This window comes from Heloderma suspectum, chromosome 6 (assembly GCF_057233095.1).
Source record: "Heloderma suspectum isolate Gila_16-S chromosome 6, 16-S_ref, whole genome shotgun sequence".
Taxonomy (NCBI): Eukaryota; Metazoa; Chordata; class Lepidosauria; order Squamata; family Helodermatidae; genus Heloderma; species Heloderma suspectum.
The window spans coordinates 108284590-108304184 of NC_139463.1; the positions used below are offsets into that span (position 1 = coordinate 108284590).

Here is a 19595-nt window from a genome sequence, read left to right on the forward strand (position 1 = left end):
ATTTTTAGAAATACGATGTTTTTTAATGTAGAATTTATTGTTTAAACTGTTTTTATTATTGTACATTGCCCAGAGTGGCTGGGTGACCAGCCAGATGGGCGATTAATAAATTTAATTAATAAATAAATTTAATAAATAAAAGCAGTAGTGCCACTAAGTAATTTTAGACCCTGGACTTAACAGTCCTATGAGAAGAGGGACTTTAGTTCGTTCACAACATACTGCTGTTGTGAACCACACCACTAACATTTTTCCCCCCGCCCCCGCACCGACCATGCTTTGCAACTGCTTCTACATTCCTCACCTGTTAGAACAACTGCAACAAGCTGTTTGCCAATCCTGAATTATTATTTTTTTTAAAAGCTACCCTGGGCATGTGCAGTTTTGCATTTTAAACTCACTTAAGTCATAGCACCATCATGACTTCAGGAATAAAATGGAGTTTGCTTCTGCATCATAACAGGCCTGCTCTCTGGGTGATAATTTCCCCCCTCCCAAAAGTAGGGGAGAGGGCAAGTATCAACCCTAGTTGCACCATTGCACTTAAAAGTTGAAACCAATAGGACAAACATCTTCGCTTGCCTAACTGGCAACGCTGTCTGTGCAGTTGGCATTGCGTTGTTGTTACCATTATCAGTGGAGAAATTTTACCACGCTAGTGCCCATTTGACAAATGGTGTGCGTGTGAGTGATTGTGACAAGGTCCATGTGTGCAAACTTATCGACTTCTATGACGGAGAAATCGTGCGCACAAATAGTGCCTCAGAGTTATGAGATGGGCTGCAAAGAATTATCCTGTCCGAGTCTGTAGACTGATCCAGAGAGTTTGCCTGAATTCTTGCCTCATGAACACTGAGACAGGGCTAATGAGTTAATTGAGACTGAATTACCCTTGACAGTTGTTTAGCCTGGCTGGCAGGAACCAAAACGGTAACAATTCTTCGTCCACCTGTGTCAAAGCATCTCTAGAGAGCCCGAGGGCCTGGCAATTGAATCAGCAGGTCCAGACAAGTCTTCTGCAAATGCTCAGCGGCCATTACCCATCACTCTGGGTGAGCTGCGTGGCTGTGACTTTGGCGCAAGCAGGTGGCATTGTGGGAAATTCCCTGGCTGATTCTGCCTCTGATACCCTCCCACCCCCAGGAGGATTTCTAATTGGGCTAATGGCAGAGGGGTGAGGAGCAATTGAAATTGTTCAGCTGGTGAACAGAGAAGGGATGGAGAAACCTCCACGGAACGCCAGTGAAGGCTCCCTCCCACAGTAAAAGTCAGCCTGCTAATCACAGCGCAGTAATGACAGACACATCGAGGCAGGGACCGCAGTGCGGTTTGAACACGTGCCCTCATGTTTACAAGATTAACGTTCTAATCCCCTGAGTTTATAGAACCCCTTCTCTCGCAAAAAAGAATCTGGCTCTTTTTCAACTAGGATTATTATAATTGCCAAGTTTTTATTTGTTTATTTAAAACAAAAGAACAACAACAACAAAACCTGGGCCTACTACCCTGCTCTTAACAGTGCCTGACATTCAGAAATGTAGCCAGTGAAGGGTTTTGTGGCATAAAGATCAAGTGATGATTAAAACTTCACCCAGCTAATTTCATGCTGCTCTTAAAGGAGCAGGAAGAGAGCCATCCAGCATAAATATCAGGTCTCTGTGTTGTTTTTCCTTTTGAAAGAACTCCACGCAGAGAATTCTGTACAGGCTGATGAGGGCATAGGCCTTAGCCAGTTGACACTGGAACTGTGCTAGTCCCGCTCAGTTATACTGGCCTTCGTCCCTCCTGGAATAGGGCAAGATATTTCCATGCCTAAGGCAGGAAATCCAAACGGCAACCCCCATGGCAGTCAAAAGTAAAGTCAAAAGGCCATTTGCTGCCTTTTGAATGGTATCTTAACATCTCCTTCCAGCGGGCCACGCCACATCACCATGCATAATGGCACAGCCATAGACTCGTACGATAGTGGGGTTGGAACGGGCTTATAGACCATCGAGTCCAACCTGCTGCTCAGTGCAGGAATCCAAGCCAAAGCATCCTGACAGATGGCTGTCCAGCTTCGTCTTGAATGCTCCAGCATGGGAGAGCCCACTACCTCCCTAGGTAGTTGGTTCCATTGTTGTATTGCTCTAACCGTCAGGAAGTTTCTCCTGATGTTCAGCCGGAATCTGGCCTCCTGTCACTTGGGCCCATTATTCTATTATCTGGGATGATCGAGAAGAGATGCTGGCCTTCCTCTCTGTGACAGCCTTTCAAGGACTTGAGGAGCGCTATCATATCTCCCCTCAGTCTTCTCTTCTCAAGGCTAAACATGCCCAGTTCTTTCAGTCCCGCCTCATAGGGCTTTGCTTGGCCAGCCCTGGTGAGGATCACTCTCAGTAACACGCTTCCTACTGCCCACGTGCACACACAACCATCAGATGCATGCTTGAAGGCAGCAACACAAGTGGTGGGTTCTAGGAACAGAGGAAGCTGACTCAAACTGCGGTCAGACCATTTCTCCATTTAGCCCAGTACTGTTGACCCTGATTGGCAGCAGCTCTCCAGGGTTTCAGGAAGGAGTTTTTCCAGCCATACCTGGAGATGCCAGAGACTGAACCTGCAATCTTCTACATATAAACCATGTGCTCTACCACTGAGCCAAGGCCCCTACCTGCAGGGTGACATTTTAATTTTAACTTAAAAGCAGGAATGGGAAGGTCTAATTTTGACCAGCACATCAGGTTTGGGATCTGGCAGGTGTCTCTTTCCCCACAAACCATTTCCGCAATTTAAATCTCTCTCTCTCTCTCTCTCTCTCTCTCTCTCTCTCACACACACACACACACACACAGCTGCTAATAGGTCTGCCAAGGGTAGGGAGAGATAATATAAATACCCATATCATAACCCCCGACACACACCCATTCACAATGCAGATAATAGCAGCTTCAGGGAGACATTTAAATTGGAGATACAGGGCAGGGGATCAGCTTAAACTTCACTTCCCCAGTGCCCCTCCTCCATCAAAATTGCTCCCCCCCCCACTGCTTTAAAATTTTTTAACCGGGTTAAAATATTAGGAAATCTGACTGCAAATCTCCTGCACTGTGTCTGTTTTCACCCTCAGACTTTCATATTTATCATGGAATCATTTAATTTTAGAATTGGAATGGTCCCTAGAGGTCATCTAGTCCAACCACTTGCTCACTGCAGGATCTACAATGGAGGATGAGCTATAGCATCCATGATGTTATTTTATATATCAAAATAATATTTACCCTAGTATCTGACACAATCTCTAATGAGCATTCCCATGGATAGAAGGAAGGCCATTCTTTCCCTTTAGAAAAGGCTATTTTCTCCCATGGTAACTGACATAGGGGGAGGGGGAGATATGAAGAAAATGTATATGCATTTGTTGTTTTAAAAATATGATAAGTCATGGAATCATAGAATAGTTGGGTTGGAAGGGGCCTACAAGGCCATCGAGTCCAACCCCCTGTTCAATGCAGGAATCCAAGTCAGAGCATCCCTGACAGATGGCTGTTCAGCCTCGTCTTGAACGCCACCGGTGTGGGAGAGCCCACCACCTCCCTAGGTAATTGGTTCCATTGTCGTATTGCTCTAACAGTCAGGAAGTTTTTCCTGATGTTCAGCCAGAATCTGGCTTCCTGTAACTTGAGCTCATTATTCCGTGTCCTGCACTCTGGGATGATCAAGAAGAGATCCTGGCCTTCCTGTCTGTGACAACCTTTCAAGTACTTGATGAGCGCTATCATATCACCCCTCAGTCTTCTCTTCTCAAGGCTAAACATGCCCAGTTCTTTCAGTCTCTCTTCATAGGGCTTTGTTTCCAGTCCCCTGATCATCTTGGTTGCCCTCCTCTGAACCCTCTCCAGTTTGTCTGCATCCTTCTTAAAGTGTGGTGCCCAGAACTGGACACAGTACTCCAGATGAGGCCTAACCAGTGCTGAGTAGAGGGGAACTAGTACTTCCCAGGATTTGGAAGCTGTGCTTCTATTAATGCCGCCATTTGCCTTTTTTGCAGCCACATCACATTGTTGGCTCATATTCAGCTTGTGATCAACAACAATTCCAAGATCCTTCTCGCTTGTAGTGTTGTTGAGCCACATATCCCCCATCTTGTAACTGTGCATTTGGGTTCTTTTTCCTAGGTGCAAACTTGGCATTTATCCCTATTAAATGTCATTCTGTTGTTTTCTGCCCAGCACTCCAGTCTACCCAGATCACTTTGAATTTTGTTTCTGTCTTCCGAAGTATTAGCTATCCCACCCAATTTTGTGTCATGTGCAAATGTGATCAGCATTCCCTGCACCTCCTCCTCCAAGTCATTAATACAAATGTTGAAGAGCATTGGGCCCAGGACTGAGCCCTGCGGTACCCCACTCATTACCTCTCCCCAGTTTGAGAAGGTCCCATTTATAAGCACTCTTTGAGTCCGATTCTGTAGCCAACTGTGGATCCACCGGATCGTTGTTTCAACTAGCCCACTTTGAGCTAGTTTGCTCATGAGGAGATCATGGGGCACTTTGTCGAAAGCTTTGCTGAAGTTGAGATATATGATGTCTACAGCATTCCCACGGTCCACAAGGGAGGTGACTTGATCAAAAAATGAGATCAGATTCGTCTGGCAGGACTTGTTCTTGAGAAATCCATGCTGGCTTCAAGTAATCACTGTATTGTTTTCAAGGTGTTTACAGATGGATTGCTTTAGAATTTGCTCCAGAATTTTCCCAGGGATTGATGTCAGACTGACTGGTCTGTAGTTCCCAAGCTCTTCCTTTTTACCCTTTTTGTAGATAGGGACCACATTAGCCCTCCTCCAGTCATCTGGCACTTCCCCCGTCTGCCATGATTTCTCAAAGAGAATAGACGGCGGTTCTGAGAGTTCTTCTGCCAGTTCCTTTATTACTCTAGGTAGCAGTTCATCTGGCCCTGGAGATTTGGACTCATTCAAAGGAATTAGGTGTTCCTTGACCATATGCCTGTCGATCTCAAGCTGCAATCCTGCCCCTTCAGCCTGTACTTCGCTTTTGCCAGGGAGTCATAGACCCTCTTTGGGGAGAAGACTGAGCCAAAGTAGGAATTGAGCACCTCTGCCTTTTCTTTGTCATCTGTTATCATTTTGCTATCCTTATTTAATAGCTGAACAACCATGTCTTTCCTCTGCCTTTTACTATGCACGTAGCTGAAGAAAGCTTTTTTGTTGCTTTTAGCATCTCTTGCTAACCTCAGCTCGTTCTCAGCTTTAGCCTTCCTGACGCCATCCCTGCAATTCTGTGCTACCTGCCTGTACTCTTCCTTTGTTACTTGGCCTTCTTTCCATTTCCTATATGTGTCCTTTTTTGTTTTCAGGTCATCTCTAAGCTTTTTGTGAAGCCATATTGGCTTCTTCTGTTGACTTCCACCTTTTCTTCTCATTGGAATTGTTTGTAATTGTGCCTTGAGAATTTCCTTTTTTAAAAGATCCCACCCATCTTGGGCTCCTTTTCTCATTAGCGTCGCTTGCCATGGGACCTTACTGATCATTGTTCTGAGTTTATTAAAATCAGCTTTCCTAAAATCCAGGGTACGTGTTTGACTACACTCGGCTTTTGCTTCCCTTAGAACCAAGAACTCAAGTACAACATGGTCGCTTTCCCCCAGAGTTCCTGTAACTGCTACTTTATCCACTAAGTCATCTCTGTTGGTTAGGATCAAGTCAAGGATAGCCAATCCTCTAGTTCCTTCCTCTACTTTCTGTAGGAGGAAGTGATCCGCCACACAAGTCAGGAATTTCCTGGAGGGGCCATGTTTTGCAGAATTTGTCTCCCAACAAATATCGGGGAAATTGAAGTCCCCCATTACTACTACATCATGCTTCCTTGAAACATTGGCTATTTGCTTTTCAAAAGTTTAATTCTCGTCTTCTCCTTGATCGGGTGGCTGGTAGTAGACTCCGACCATCAGGTTCCTTTTATTCTTTGCTCCATTTATTTTGATCCAGATGCTCTCGATGGGGCTACCAAGCTCATCCTCCTGTATTTCTGTGCAGAGATATGTATTTTTCACATACGGTGCAACCCCACCTCCCTTTCTGTTCCTCCTGTTCTTTTTGAACAAGTTATATCCTTCAATTGCTGTATTCCAGTCATGAGAGTCATCCCACCAAGTCTCAGTTATACCTATCAAGTCATAATTTCCCTCCCGTATTAAGAGTTCAAGTTCGTTCTGTTTCTTTCCCATACTCTGGCCATTAGTATATAGACATCGAAGACCATGTGCTTCATAGTCTGGCTTTCTTCCTACATGTGTCTGAAGACTATCATTGGGCGCTATCAGAGCTGTTCTCTCCGTTGCAGTGCATGCGCCTACGTCCATTGTTACCCCCAACATTACATCTCCCTTCCCCGTAGGATTCAGTTTAAAGCCCTCCTGATGAAGTTCCTCATGCTGTGGCCAAACACATTCTTCCATCCTTTGTGAGGTGCAACCCGTCCCTTGCCAACAACCCATCTTCCAGGAAGTATAGCCCGTGGTCCCAGAATCCAAATCTCTCTCGTCGGCACCACCTTCGTAGCCAGTCATTCACCCAGAGTATTTTTCGTTCCCTTTCCATCCCTCTTCTAACTACTGGAAGGATGGATGAGAAAACTATCTGGGCCCCAAAGTTCTTGAGTTTCCTTCCCAAAGCTTCAAAGTCTGATGTGATTTCTTCGTAGCTCTGCTTGGCGGTATCATTTGTTCCCACATGGATGAAAAGAAAGGGATACCTGTCAGTGGGCTTTATGAGTGCAGGCAACCTTTCAGCCATGTCTCTAATCCGTCCTCCCGGGAGACAACATACCTGGCGAGTCCACGGGTCTTCACAACATACTTGGGTTTCGATCCCACGCAGCAAGGAGTCTCCCACTACTACCACTCTTCTCTTCTTGTCGTTGTAGGCCTGGGTTTCATCGCCTCTGTTTGACTGACCTTCATCCTCTTGCTCACTCTCATGTAGGTTCCCCTGTGTTTCTTCCTCTGCAGGCTGTCCTCCAGTCTCATCCGCAAGTACCTGGAATCGTTTCCACAGCTCCACTGCTTCCACTGGTGCAGAGTGGCGTCTAGTTCTTCTCCTCCTGTCACCCTCTTCCAAGGAGTATCCTCTACTCCATTTTTCTTCTCCTCAGCATTTCCCACTTCTGCCTCATCTTGCTGTTGCTCTTCAAGCTTCTGGTCTTCCCTTTGCTGCTGTAGTTCCCCCATTCTGTACAAGAACTCTTCGTGTTCTTTTATTCCCCGGAGGGTCAACAGTCACCGCTCTAGTCCACTTACTTTTTCCTCCAGCAGCGTGATCAACTTGCACTTGTTGCAGGCGTAGGCCATGTTGTTCTCAGGCAAGAAAACAAACATTGCACACACCTTGCAGGTCACCACCACTGGAGAGTCCTGTCCTTCCATTGCTTCTTTTCCCTTTTTGTGTCTAGCTTTGTGATTGTTCTAGACTAGCCTGTGCCTGCTCCTCTACTCAGTAGAGGTTAAAAGCAGAGTCCCACTGGTGTGGAAGTGTGTGTTACAAGACAAATAAATGAAAAAAAAAAGTTAAAAAAGAAAAAAAATATTAGTCTAGAAACTTATGAGAAAAAAGTATTTAAGGAAATTATTTTATTCGTTTATTTTTAAAAAGAAGCCATGCCCTCTGATTTGCAAAGCTTTCAATTCTAGATGTGTTGGTGCTTGTCAGGGATGAGTGGGGAAAACACTTTGCACATGCTCCAGAGCATTGTCCTTTATTATTATTTCACATACTTTGGTGCTGTGATTGAGAACTGACAGCAAGTACTGACTTGTTTTGGCCATAAACTGATATTGTCTGTGTGGAGGGGCAGAATTCATTTGTGGATTTAAAAGCTATTATGATTCATTAATTCATTCATTCATCTGTGGTATCTTGGAAACAGTATACAAGTAGGCATATTAAAACAAGAATAAGGAAATGTAGCCTTCTTAATATATTTCAAAACGTAAATAAAAGGGAAGTTGAAAGAATCCTTTAAAAAATACACATCTTACACTGTATAGAAAGAATTTTCAGAGGGGTAGCTGTGTTGAGTCTGTTGTAGCAAAAACCACAGTCTTTCCTTATAAAGGAAAATTTGACTTTTTAAAAAAATATTGCAATAAATAGAGGGCTCATCAGGATTTGAACGCGGGACCTCTCGCACCCTAAGCGAGAATCATACCCCTAGACCAACGAACCTGCCAAGAAATATTTAATAGAGATTCTATATCAATCTCTCATTATGTGCCACGTTGAATTGCAGAGTATTAAACATCCTATTGCGCATGTTGATGTAGTAGCGCCACCTAGTGGCGCAGGGACATTACTTTCTAGGTCAGACAGAATTTTGTTTGTAATTCTTTGAACTCTTAGATTGTTGTTGGTTTTGAAGCATGGTGAAAAAAAGTACTTAAAATGCATGGCCCCAATGCCCCCCCCCTTGCCTTATTGCTCTCATGTAGATGTGGGTCGATTCTGAAGTGCTTGTCTTGTGATTATTTCCTATTTACTCCTATTTTGATCTAAGAAAGTCATTAACAAATTCAATTAAAGCTCCGTTCAGCTCAGTATGTAATTCTTGCCTTTCAAAAGTGCCTATTTCATAGGTGGTGGCCTAATTTGCACATAAGAGCTGCCTTTTCTTCTGGCAGGGCTGAGGTGCTTTTCAGAGATGTGTGCAACAGGTGAAGCTTCCCCATAGGCTGGCACAGTGCTTGGGGCAAACCACACCTGCCGGATTTGTGCTTGTCATGCCAGGATACTGCAGGTACGCCTCCGAATCGCAGGTGCAGTGGGAAGGTGCCATCACACTCAGGTCCTGCTTGCGGGCTTCCCATAAGTATCCGATTGTGGAACTAGAGGGGCATTTGGTCCAATCCAGCGCAACTCCTAGGAAGTTCTTACACATGGCTGCTCTTCAGAAGTCATATTTCATGCTTTTTGGACCTTGGGCTTCCTAACCTGTTTTCCCCATGAGCTCCATCCCAGGCATGTCCTGCTAGCTTGCAGGCAAAAGAACTAAATCAGCCAGCATTCACTATAATGTAAGCCACCTTCGGTTCCTTGCAAGAGGAAAAAAGGTGGGATATAAATGCAATAAATAAAATACAGGTGCAATCTTATGCCCATTTAGAGCTAGCCTGGGCATGCTGGGAGTTGTAGGACTTTCCCCCCCCCTGTCTAAACATACATAGGATTGGGCCCTAAATTGATTTGGCTCGACTTAGCAATACGGAAGGAACAGTCTGGCAATTCAGGCTTAGCAAAAGGTAGCTTAATGATTAGTGCCACCTTTCCCAACTTGGCGCCCTCCAGATGTGTTGGATTGCAAGTCCCATCATTCCCAGTCAGCATGGCCAATGATGGGAGTTGCAGTCAGTGCCACATACCTGAGGGGCATGAGGGTGGGGAAGCCTAGTGTGTATAGACACTAAGGTTGCTATCCTATGCATGTTTAGACAGAAAAAAAAGGCCTACAACTCCCAGCATGCCCCAGACAGCCATGCAAAGGTGAGATGAGCCGTGCTTCGTTTTGATACAAAGAGCTCAGGTCTCAAGAATGTAAGGAGAGCCCTGCTGGATCGTAGTCCAAAGGTCCACCTGTTCCATCATCTTGCTTCCTACAGTGGCCAAAACATCCGCCTCTGGGAAGGCCGCAAGCAGGCTGCAAAGACAACAGCCCTCTCCTGCAGTTATTTCCCACTGCTGAACTGGTACTGAGTGGCATAATACTGACCCTGGACATAGATCCCCACTGGATCCCAGAAGGGGCTGAAGTTAACCAGGGCATCTGCAACTCTTGAAATCCTTCTGGGAGATTCTCTTGCATGAATATCTTCCACCAGCTCCCACAATCTGAGGCATGCCCAAAATACACCAGGGGTGGAGAACCTCCAGCCCAGGGGCCAAATGCGGCCCTCTGGAGTTCCCCAGATGGCCACGCCCCCTTTCCCCCAACCACCAATCATTTGGCAGCTTCCTAGCTAGGTTGTAAAGAATGGGTTTTCCCCCATTCTTAAAAGTCAAAATGCCTCTCCTAAGGCTTAATTCCTGACTGTAAGCTAAAATTTTGCCCCCGCCCCTTTTGCCTTTGGCCCCACCCACCACAGGAATGTGGCCCCTGAGAGCTTCTCTAAAACACAGTTTGACCCTCAGGCTGAAAGCAATTCTGTACCGCTGCAATACACAAACAAAGAAAACAGCCACCACGTTCCATCTGTTCATTCCAACTTTATTTACTCATAATTATTAAACCGGGGCTCCATTTATTTAAATAAAATAAAAAGTGCAGAAGGCTGACGCTCTAAAAAAATATAGATATTTATATATATTTCTACATCTGCTGAGACCTTCAGAGTCACTGAATGGATGTGAGCCGCCGTCCTTCATCTGTGAGCTCCTCTTCTACATCTCCTCCGATGTGTCAGCATTTATAACCTATCCTTTGTGAGGCTACGGGTGGCTTCTTGGTCCACGACGGACGTACGATACGGGTGAAGACAGAAAGGGAGACCGGAAAGAGCTATTGCAAGCAGAAAACATGGGGGGGGGGGCCGCAGCCCAATCTGCAAAGCAATTAAGCTGCTGTAGATTAAATTATCCCACACTATGCACATTTATGAGAAAACTGCACCCGGTGGGATTGGTGGCTTCCAAATCAAAGGCATGGACAGCGAAGCTGGATTTTAAAAACGGAAGGCACACACAGAGCAGATGGAAAGTGCAAGAGCCCAGTTGCTCTGGTTTCTGCAGGCCATCTTCTCTCTGCATTTACGCCGTAGGCCCAGGGATGTGTGGCACAGCCAACTTTTCAGCCTGACATGGCAGCTGTGCTTCAAACAGAAATGGGATGTGCAGGCCTTTGGAGGGGAGGTTTCTCTCCACGCTGCTGAAAGCTTCAATTGTAGACCTCTGCAGATTGAGCTGCTGTGAAAGGCACAAGAGCAGACCAGGTTTTGGTCAGTTGGCAACCCTCATCTGGGCTCTGGGTGTGCACACGCCTGCCTGTGAAGCTCTCCTAAACCCAGGAAGGCTTTCTTCAGTGCTTGTCCATCCTCCCTTCTGTCTCCCTCCCCCTACCCTGCCTATCTTATTTCCCCAGAATGTGAAGCAATTTGAGAGAAGCCATTGCCGATTGCTGTGGAAGCAACCCTTTCTTAAATCGGAAAAAGCAGCTGTGGCCATGAACGCCCCAGGCCCAAGCGGGAGTGCAGAGGTACTGCCAGCAGGGCCCTGGGTGAGTCCCTCGGCCTTGCTCGGAAGCGGGGGAGAGACTGACGTTTTGGTCACTGTGGCACCAGCATTGAGCCTGGATTCATTCCCACGAACACACCCACCCACGTATCTCACAAGCATTAGCTCCGACAACGGTGCTGAGACATGAATAACTGCTGTCACAAAACAAAGAGGATTCCCCCGTGAAGGGAGAGAGAGGATAACCCCCACTCCACTACAGCAAGGCATCACCGAAAACTCTGGCCAGAGCCAAACTCGGGCTGTCTACAGTGGAAAATCCACTCCTCCTTAAATCTCGTTGCCTCCACCAGAGCACTCAGATTCCTAAACACAGACGGCGGTACTGGATTCCTGCATCATGTCACCGTCTGCTGGCTGGTGTGTCTCAAGTTACAAGATTTGGAATCCTGCAGGGTCACAACTGTCCAACAGCGTGGTCTCTGGCAGCAGGACTGAAAATCCACAGCCCGTTCCCACCGGTCACGGCACAAATCTTTTATCTGGTCCCGCTGCTGGCCACTTTTGAGTTGAAATCCAGCTGGAAAGGTTGTGGCTTTGGTAGCCATCTCCAAAGGCTGAGAGAGAAGGACACGTAAAGGTGGCTCCTTTGGTTCCTAGAGGGATGGCAACCTAAACCCAGTCCCGTCCACTTAAACAAGAAAGGCTGATGACAGCAGTGGGTCTCAGCCTGGGAAATTAAGCCTATTTCTCACAAACAGATGAGGCAACAAAACTATTTCAGAATGCAGGTGGGGACTCATGTCACTGAATGCTCCTCCATATAAACAAACAAAAATATCACTGCCTATAGAAAACTAGCATGTCAGGGTTGTAGTCCAGCCTTCCCCGATGTGCTTTTTTTTTTTTTTACATACAGGGATTTTAAAAAAACACGTCTGCAGCAGGCATTCAATCGTGTAAGCTCACATCCGCTGTTTGAAGAGGATCCAGACACATGTTTTAGCACCCCATCTGCTGTCTGTGTATTTGTATTACGACAACTTAAGATCTGTTCTCCCAAGATCTGTTGTAATTTGAATTACAATGTGAGATCTGTTCAATGAACAGGTGAATGCCTAGCCAAGGAGCGGAAGAGAGACTAAGAAGGCTTCTCAAACAGACAAACAAGGGGATGAGATGTAGACCCTCCATGAAGGAGACTCAGGTATTTGGTCAAAGATCAGATGCCAAATCTTGGTGTGTGGGAGCAAACAAGTGATGGATAGCAATCACTACAGATCATACAAAAAATGCCCCAAGGCAATGCTGACGCTTTAGCATCCAGCTTGGAGTAGATGGCCTTTGAGGGCCAGTTCAACTCTATCATGCAGGAGACTGAATCCTAGCCTTCGAGAACAAACCAGCAGTGCAACAGAAACACATTCGCCGGCGCAAACCCATTGACGAGAGCCGGGCATTTTCAAATGCGAAGCGGAGGCCTTCAGAGTCTGAGAAACACATTCTCTAGTTCCCAAACTTTTCACAGGTAACGGCCATAGAAAAGTGAGTTGTCAGAGGCCTACATGAAATTGACAGCCACGCTACACTTCCCTGACATGAAGAGAGGGAGAGACAGAGAGACATGAAGAGCTGAGGCAGAAGCAAGATTCTGAAACTGGCAGAGAGATTGAGAGAGAGAGAGAGAGAGAGAGAGAGAGAGACACGGGCATGCTTACAGATGGACAGACATTGCATCAGAGGCTAGAGTTCAAATGCAGGAATACAGGACCAATCCACTGGTGGCCAGAGACTGTCAGGCAGTGTAGCAGGACACACATCCGGGATACCATCTGATAACAGAAAACCTAGCAGCAGGATTTGACGAGGACACATATTTCGGGGAAACGGATGGAAAAGTCAACATGCTTTTCCTGCCAGGGAATGTGCAAACAACCCTTGGCTGCGAGGAGACAGCAGGTCCCCCGTGCAACAAGCCGGTGTGGCGAAAGGGTTGCAGCAAGCCAGCACAAAGGGTGCTCTAGGCCAAGTTGTTGTTGCGTTCGATGCGCTGCACCATCAGGGAGACCATCTTTTCGAGGGTGCGGGCGCTCTGGCGGCTAGCCTCCAGCACCTCAGCGTGGTTGGCCTTCTCCTTGCTCTCATAGTCCAGGACGGCTTTGTTCGTGATGAGGGAGAACCCAAAGACACGCATGCCACAGTGGCGGGCCACAATCACCTCCGGAACGGTGCTCATGCCTGGAGCAGGGAGAGAAAGGGGAAGCATTAGAGCACCACATGCAGGAGACTTACAACAGGGGTGCCAAACTTCTTCCCGCCCAAGGACCAAATAGAATTTCAGAGAAGCTCTCGGGGGCTGCATTCCAGTGGCGGGCGGGGCCAAAGGCAAAGGGGCGGGGCAAAAAAGACCAGCCTCTTTTAGTTTAATGCCTGACTGACAGTATCTGAGCCTCAGAAGGGCATTTCAACCTTTTAGAATGGGGAGAAAAATATGCAAAAGCCAGGAAAATACTGAACAATCGGTAGTCGAGACAGAAAGGGGATGTAGTCATCTGGGGAACACTGGTGGGCCAGATCGGGACCATAGGCAGGCCAGATTTGGCCCATGGGCTTGAGGTTGTGCACCCCTGACTTACACGGTACAGCCCTCCTAGGAGCCTACCACTTCAGGGAGGGAGGGAGGGGTTGCACAACGGAATTCTCCCCCAGACTCCCTCCCCCTGGAAAAGTAGCTTGTCAAGGAGAAGCATGGCTAGCTTTCTTAAGGCAAGGAGTTGTCAATATGTGGGAGGGTTCAGTCATGCAAGCCCAACTTGTATTTTGCAGTGGCGCAGTCCTCCCTCTTCCTGGAGGGCTATTCCACGTGACTTGCTACAGCTCCAAATTTCTGCTTGTTGTACAGGTATGATATATGGTATTACTTAACCCGGAGCAAAGGTTCATAAGTGTGATTGCCAGCGGTGAGCAGAAGCGTATACTCCACCACAGGCATGACACATTTATTAACAGCTGCCAGGAATGCAGGGTGCCTCTTTCAAGATGGACACCATGCGGCAACTTGTGTTGGAAGGCAGCATCATGGACTGAACTGGAGGAATTATGACAAACACATCCACACTGTCTACCAGTCTTTCCCAATCAAACCTTCTCAGTGGGTACAGAAGGGATGCAAGTTACCTATGTAAAGCAAGAAGAGAAGAATCCTCTCTTCACTGGCTACCAGAAATAATGGTTGGCTACCAAGCCTAGCCAAAATTTCTGGAATCCCTCCCACCCTCACTTCTCCCTGAACAGGAGCCTCTACCCTCTTTAGTTATAGGAGGTGACTATCTTAAGCACATCCACCCCAAAAACCATTTGAACCTGTGGGGCATACCAGCCTCACTGTAACTGGCAGAAAAATTCATCCAAGTTCTACCTGATGAACCAGTTGATGCAAGGGCGGCCATTTTGAACTCCAAAAGGGAGGCCTTCCCATGCTTTAGAAGCACTTTCTCAACCTCCTGAACTTTTAAGAAACATTAAGGCCACAGAACAGTCAAGGTGTAAGAGACCCAAGTGATGCTGAGGGTCAGGACTGGCAATCTTGGCCTGCCCCACAGCGTACAATAGGTGTCCCCTGCAATGTTGCACCCTGGTCGAGTGGAGAGGAAATCCAGCCACCTCTTATGAACCGCGTTGGGCTATGCCCAGCAAAGAACTCAAAGACTTCCCCTTCACTCTGCCCACAACTGACCTACAGCATCCGCGCCCAGTCGCTGCAGAAAGCGGCATTCGGCAATGGTCTCATAGTTGGGGCCTCCCAAGGCACAGTAGACTCCCTCGCGCACACAGCCGGAGGAGCCCATCTCCGATGCCACCGTGTGCGCCAGTTTCCTCAGGTCTTGGTTGTAGGCATCCGACATGGCTGGGAAACGTGCCCCAAATCTGTGAAGGGAGGAGAGCAGGAGTGGTAAAGGAGACAGAAAAGCACAGATGGTTGGACTAGGACCATCTAGGACCTTGCCCCTCTGATGCGAAGCTCACTGGGTGACCATAGGTCAGTCCTGATCTCTCAGAGTTGTTGTGGGAGTGAAATGGGGAGCAGGGAGTTGCGGGGGGGGGGGTAGAGGGTGACAGAAAGAAAGAGAGGAAAGGAGGTGGGAGAGAGAGAGGGAGAGAGGGAGAGAGAGAGAAGGGGGTGGCAGAGACAGAGAGGGGGGGTGGCAGAGAGAGAAAGTGGGACCCCACTACTGCCTTTGGCCTCACTCATCACTGACATGTGGCCCTCTACAGAAAAAAAAAGGTTCCCCACTCCTGCTCGTAAGCAAACCAGGCCCAAGCTGTTACACCTCACAACCACAGAGGCAGGACTCCAGATGGGCAGCAAACAGAAGAGTGGGCAGGCCCCATCGTACCTCTCGTCATTAGGCCCCACAAGGGGGTTCTGGCCAGAGAAGCCGGGCATGTTGATGTGGTCACAGATCACCATGATGTCCCCCACTTTGTACTCGGGGTTGAGTCCCCCAGCTGCGTTGGTGACGATGAGGGTCTCCACGCCAAGCAGGTGGAAGATCCGAACCGGAAAGGTCACCTGGGAGGGGGCAAGGGAAGCAGGGCTGAGGAAAGGTCGGAAGGGTTGTGCCCCCAGAATCGGGGCAGGCCAGAAATGGCGGGTCTCGGATTTTCTCCCGAACAAAGTGCTGAATCTGTCCACAGCAATGGATTGGGCTCTTCCAAACTCGTTTGCAACTACATCTCACATTTCCGGAAGACCACTGCAGCGCCCACCTAGCGAACACGGGAGGTGGTCTTGGTTGGCTGCACCCTATTCATCTCCTTCCAAGACGCCAGGAAGCCGGGGGCTGGCAAAGGGGTTTTGCAGCCTGAGGCAGAGCCGCCAACGGCGCCCCCTCAGGCCAAGGTGCGCAGTGCCCCCCAAGGCCTCTCATGTTATTTCGAAATCTGAGGCAGAAAACCCCACAAGCACGTCACCCCTTTCCTGGCACTCAAAATACAATGGGTCAGGTACAGAGTTAGGCCCATGCAAATGGAATTCCCTGCCCCTTCCGCCTCCTCTCAGCAGCCCACTGAAAGTGCTACAGAGAGGACCCTGCTGGGGCAGGCTGTGGAGCAGGCGGGGGGAGGATGGGGGATCCCTGAAAACTGGACAGAGGAACCCTCAGCGAGCTGAGCCCTCCCGTCAACAGAGGGCAGATCCGGGCGCCAAATCCTGAACTCTCCGTTCAATAACTCAACATCTGCTGCCCTTTCCAAATCAAATCACTCCCAATCAGCTACCTCACACGGCCTACGAGCAGGCCCACCAGTGGAGGCTGGTGGCTCCGACATCAGTGGGGCGGCGGATCCGCTCTGGGTTTCACTCAGAACCAGTCAGAACGCTAAAGGAGCTCTCCGAGGTGTGGAAGTGCACGGGTGCGTCGAGCTCGAGGATGGGCAACTTCTGGCCCTCCAGAGGTTTTGGCCTACCATTCCCATCAGCCCTCGCCAACATAGCCGGTGGTGAGGGATCATGGGAGTTGTAGGCCGAAACATCTGGAGGGCCACAAGCTGTCTCGCTCAGTATGATCGACTGTGTCTGAGAGCAGCTCTCACAGCCTGCTGCCTGATCCTTTTAACTGGAGATGCCAGGCATTTAATCTGGAACCTTCTGCATGTAAGACAAGTGCCATATGGTCCCTCCCCAAGGTAGACATGTATTAGTACTGCATTTGCAGATGGAGGATTGAGGTACTAATGCAGGAGTGTAGAACCTCTGGCCCTCCAGAGTCCTCCAGAATACCATGCCCCTTTCCCCACAACCACTGCTCAATTGCAGCTTGTTTGGAGGTTTCCTGACTTTTCCCCTCACTTTAAAAGGTTGGGATGCCTCTCCAAAGGCTTAGCTTTAAGCTGAAATATGCTGGTGGTTTTGGGCTCCACCCCTTTTGCCTTCAGCCCCGCCCACCACTGGAATGCGGCCCCCGAGAGCTTCCTTGAAATGGAATTTGGCTCTTAGGCTGAAAGCAGTTCTGCACCCCCAGATTAGGGGCTTGCCTAAATATTATCTATTTTATTCCCACAGGCAGCTGGTTGGCCACTGTGTGAACAGAATGCTGGACTGGACATACCTTGGTCTGATCCAGCAGGGCTCTTCTTATGTTCTTATTTATTTGTTTAGTTATTATATCTGTGTCTCATCCTTCCTCCAAAGAGCTTGGAGCAGCATAGCTCTTTCTTTTCTATAATCCTCACAACAGCCCTGTGAGGTAGGTTAGGCTGAGTGAACGTGACTGGCTCAAGGTCCCGCAGGAAGCTTCCTGAGTGAGCACAGATTTGAACTCAGGTCTCCCCAGTCTTAGTCTTACACTCTAACCACTACAGCTCTCAGGCCTCCCTGTATTTTGCCCAGAGACTCATCACGCCGGCCCTTAAAAGCGAGAGGGAATGGATGAGACTCAAGCTGGGTGGATCTTTGGCCTCAGACATGGAAGCTTTCCCTCACCCCAGTCCCAGAGGTGTTGGACTAGTGGTGATGAAAAAGAACTCTCCATATCCTCAGAGGCATTATCTTCTTTATTAATTATTATTAGTATTATTATTAATTGTGAAACATGCACTTCCCAAAATTAGGCATCTCTGGTTTCAAAAGCGTGACAACTCTGTGGAGCAACTCACCTTCCAGAGTGGGTAACCTTCGTACATGTGGAAGCGGCCCTGCATCGCCACACAGGGCGTCCCACTGAGGTTCCCAAACACCAGTCTTCCGGCATGGCCTACAACTGGAGTGAAGCAAAGACAGGGTTAAATCGCTCGCTGATGCCCCCTGCTGGGCACGGTGTTGTGCTACCGAAGCATCTTCTCCCTCGGTTGCTTTCTAGCACCCCCTAGCGCCCTCCCCAGAGGGCACCCCAAACCCACTCTCTCTCTTTACCTGTGCTCTGGGGGAAGTTGGGGATCTTGGCATATTCAAAGGCGACCTGGTCCTTGAGGAGGTCAGCCAGCCCTCCAAGGCCTGAGCCACAGATGATGGCCACCCTGGGCCGGTGCTTGGTGTTGCCCAGTAGCCAGTCTGCCGTTTGCTTGCAGTCCTCATATGTGTACCTGAGAGAAGAAGGGATGTGTGGGTGAGTGGCTACGAAGGAGATTCCAGGGCTAATACATGCACTTGCTGCAGAACCAACTTCATACCACTAGGGGGCAGCACGTACACGCACGCACACGCACACACACAGGTCAATCCCGAGATTTTGTAGACAATCTTAAATTCGCAGGGATTTGAAACCATGAGACGTGCTTCAGAACGAACTGGAAGTGCTTATAATACATGTCAGCTGTTCAAAGCACCTCGCGCGCGCGCACACTATTCCAATGATCCTTCCAACAGCCCTGTAAGGTCAAACACTTTTATTACCACCGCTGTATTTGCAGTTGTGGGGACTGAGGTAACATCAGTTGGCCTCAGACCACTTTATTTATTAATTCATTGTGTTTCTATCCCATCCTTACTCAAAGGAGCTCAGAGAGGCATATGCGGACCTTTGAATAATAATAAGCCAGTGTGGCGTAGTGGTTAGAGTGCTGGGCTGGGACGCGGGAGATCCGTGTTCTAGTCCCCACTCAGCCATTAATTTCACTGGGTGACTTTGGGCAAGTCACTGACTCTCAGCCTCACCTCCCTCACAGGGTTGTTGTGAGGATAAAACGGAGAGGAGGAGGAGGAACTTGTAAGCCACCTTGGGTTCCTTGCAAAGAGAAGAAGCAGCAGGATATAAATGACATCATCATCATCATCATCAATGTTTTAAAGCCCGCACAACGGCCCTGCAAAGTAGGCAATGCTGAGACAATGCAACCGGTCCAAGGTCACCCACCAAACTTCATGGGTGAGGGGGGATTTGAACTCAGATCTCCCAAATCATCCTAGTCCTCCAGCAGTCTTACCACTCAAGTTCTCACGCAGGGGCTTTATAGCCGACATGAGGTTTGTATCGGACGTTTCCCAGCTCACAGCTTAGGCCGCTAAGGGCGCAATCCTATGGATAATAAGACAGAAAAAAGTCCTACAACTCCCAGAACTCCCCAGCCAGCAATTCTGGGAGGCACAGGTCTTTTTCCTGTCTAAACATCCATAGGATTGTGCCCTAAGTCACCCTGGCTTTCAAAACAGGCCTCATTGACTAATTTAATGTACATTACTTTCACCTTCCCATTGTACAAAGTTCTTCTTCTCGCAGAATATGGATCCTCTACACACACACACACACACACACACACACACATCAGGCTGCAATACTTTGAAAAAGAAGGAGCTCCATTTTAACCGAAGGTGCTGACGCACACTCTAGATGCCAGTGTAACTTCCTGCAAGCAGCGTTTGTCCCTCCTGCCCCCTCCT

At 48.2% G+C, this 19595-nt stretch overlaps 1 protein-coding gene across 1 annotated transcript in view; it reads right to left on the reverse strand.

The window, feature by feature from the left end:
• Positions 1-8184: 8184 nt before the first annotated feature.
• The window catches only part of PNP (purine nucleoside phosphorylase), a 29637-nt gene continuing 18226 nt past the window's right edge, over positions 8185-19595 (reverse strand). The window contains exons 2-6 of the mRNA XM_084806100.1: positions 18132-18301; positions 17876-17979; positions 15616-15791; positions 14955-15145; positions 8185-13456 (exon numbers count right to left, since the gene is read on the reverse strand). Coding sequence (XP_084662226.1) covers positions 13239-13456; positions 14955-15145; positions 15616-15791; positions 17876-17979; positions 18132-18301 — 859 coding nt within the window. The 3' untranslated portion in view covers positions 8185-13238. The remainder of the gene's footprint in view (positions 13457-14954; positions 15146-15615; positions 15792-17875; positions 17980-18131; positions 18302-19595) is intronic.